This window comes from Borostomias antarcticus (assembly GCF_949987555.1).
Source record: "Borostomias antarcticus genome assembly, chromosome: 4".
Classification (NCBI taxonomy): domain Eukaryota; kingdom Metazoa; phylum Chordata; class Actinopteri; order Stomiiformes; family Stomiidae; genus Borostomias; species Borostomias antarcticus.
Window position 1 is genome coordinate 15,506,363 of NC_140237.1, and position 2,500 is coordinate 15,508,862.

At 52.3% G+C, this 2,500-nt stretch overlaps 1 protein-coding gene across 1 annotated transcript in view; it reads right to left on the reverse strand.

Moving 5' to 3' along the window:
* The window catches only part of plekha7b (pleckstrin homology domain containing, family A member 7b), a 117,825-nt gene that overhangs the window by 45,802 nt on the left and 69,523 nt on the right, over positions 1–2,500 (reverse strand). Inside the window, exon 5 of the mRNA XM_084436898.1 lies at positions 2,295–2,409. Within this exon, the coding sequence (XP_084293024.1) occupies positions 2,295–2,409 (115 nt within the window). The remainder of the gene's footprint in view (positions 1–2,294; positions 2,410–2,500) is intronic.

Consider the following 2,500-nt stretch of genomic DNA (forward strand, 5'->3'; position numbering starts at 1 on the left):
CGCTATATAAGTGCAGTCCATTCACCATTTATGGAAGGTCTTGAGGTGGACAAGGACAAAACAGTGATGTTTAGAGTGGAGTGGTGGGTGGGGTGAATGTGTGTGTGTGTGTGTCTCAGTGTGTGTGGTGGTAGGTATCGCCGACTCGGACTGTGAGGAATCTGGGTGTGACCCTGGATGACCAACTGTCATTCTCCACACATCCGTCACACGCTCTTGCAGATTCCTGCTCTACAACAACAGGAGGATTCGCCCTTTCCTCACTGTTGAAACAGCACAGGTGCTCATCCAGGCCCTGGTCATCTCCCGTCTGGACTAACAGCAACTCCCTCCTTGCTGGGGCCCCGGCGTCAGCCATTAAACCCCTGGAACTTGTCCAGAAAGCTGCTGCTCGCCTGGTGTTCAACCTCCCCAAGTTCTCTCACACAACTTCCCTTCTCTGTTCTCTACACTGGCTCCCTGTAGCGGCTCGCATCCAGTTTAAAACTCTGGCGCTAGCCTACAGGGCAATGAAAGGAACAGCCCCCTCCTACCTCCAGGCCATGGTCAAACCCTACACCCCCTCCTGACAGCTACAGTACACTCTGCTACCTCGGGGAGACTGGATGCCCAGTCACTCCGAGGCCCTGTGGTCATTCGACACGGTCACGGCTCTTCTCTGTCCTGGCCCCACAGTGGTGGAACTAACTTCCTACTGACATCAGGACAGCAGAGTTGCTGCCCATCTTTCACCTCAGGCTCAAAACTCATCTCTTCAAGAAGTACTCCCACAATCCTCCCTCTTAAGCACCTTGAATTTTTAGATTGCTATTCTTGCACTTTGCCTTAAGCACTAGATTATGCTCTTAGTCATTAGTTTTATAAAGAAGATGCACTTGTGAGTAGTAGTACATTGGCTTTTCCTACGTTAAATGCAATTATTGTTAGTCGCTGTGTGAGACAGATAACGCTGACGTGGTGTGTGTGTGTATGTGTGTGTGTGTGTGTGTGTGTCACTGTGTGTGTGTGTGTGTGTGTGTGTGTGTGTGTGTGTGTGTGTGTGTGTGCGTCACTGTGTGATTAGCATTAGAGAAAACTGTCACTGCAGGGCCAAGTTGGGGAAGTGTCTGTCTGTCTAATCTGTCTGTCTGTCTGTGTGCCTGTCTGTCTGTCTGCCTGCCTGTCGTCCTGCCTGCCTCTCTGTCTGTCTGTCTGTCTCTCTGTCTGCCTGCCTGGCTGGAGCGTGGTTGGCTGGCTTCGTAGATGGGCGTGGTGTGGTGAGTGAGTGACCGATGCTCTTTCCAAGGCGCAGAAGAGAGCAGATGGGGGAGGCGTGGAAATCAGCACCGCAACAGCAGCATGGTTCCAGTCCATTGATAAACACGACCCACAGGAATGCTTTCTAATCTGATAGCAGGAGAGAGACCTGCCCTACCTTCCAAGAGTCCCGGCCACGCCTGCGCTCTCTATCATCCCCTCTCACAGCTCTATCTCTCCATCTCTCCCTCCTCCATCTCTCCATCTCTCCCTCATCCATCTCTCCCTCCTCCATCTCTCCCTCCTCCATCTCTCCCTCATCCATCTCTCCCTCCTCCATCTCTCCATCTCTCCCTCCTCCATCTCTCCATATCTCCCTCCTCCATCTCTCCATCTCTCCCTCCTCCATCTCTCCCTCATCTATCTCACCCTCCTCCATCTCTCCCTCCTCCATCTCTCCATCTCTCCCTCATCCATCTCTCCCTCCTCCATCTCTCCATATCTCCCTCCTCCATATCTCCCTCCTCCATCTCTCCATATCTCCCTTCTCCATCTCTCCCTCCTCCATATCTCCCTCCTCCATCTCTCCATATCTCCAACACTGCGCCTCACCAAACCCTTTTACGTACTGTAGCCGTTTAACATACTGTACTGTAGCCTTTTGACATACTGTGGCCTTTTAATGTTCTGTAGCCTTTTGACATACTGTGACCTTTCAACATACTGTAGCCTGTGATAGAGGCACACTCCACAACCATGTCCAACCAACCACCGTGGGCCTTTCAATGAGTTTCTCCAGGCCAGAAAAATCACTAACCTATTACATTGCCCAGCCATTCATCAAAATGAGAGAGAGAGAGAGAGAAAGAGAGAGAGTTCACGGGCAGATTAAAGCAATCTACTAGCGCCAGCATTTAACTGTATCCAATAAAGTCTTAAGAATACAAAGTCAATAGCGTCTCTTTACCGTGCAAACAGTGAGCGAAGGCCTGTGAATGTGTGGCGGCGCGGCGCGCAAACAAACGAGTCAACAACAGAGTAGAGGGGCGGTCTCTCACCTTCGTCCCTGAGGCGGTGGTGTCCACTACCGACGAGGTCACAGCCACGGAGCACTCGCTGACCACGCTGGGAGGCCGTGGACCGGACGGCGGTTTGGACATGCGGGCTTCTATCCTGCGAGGAAGAGGAGGAGGAGGAGGAAGATCAGCGACATGGAGAGGAGCAGCGATGGCGGAGTCCCTATCCCCCGCTCCTCTCTGAAGGA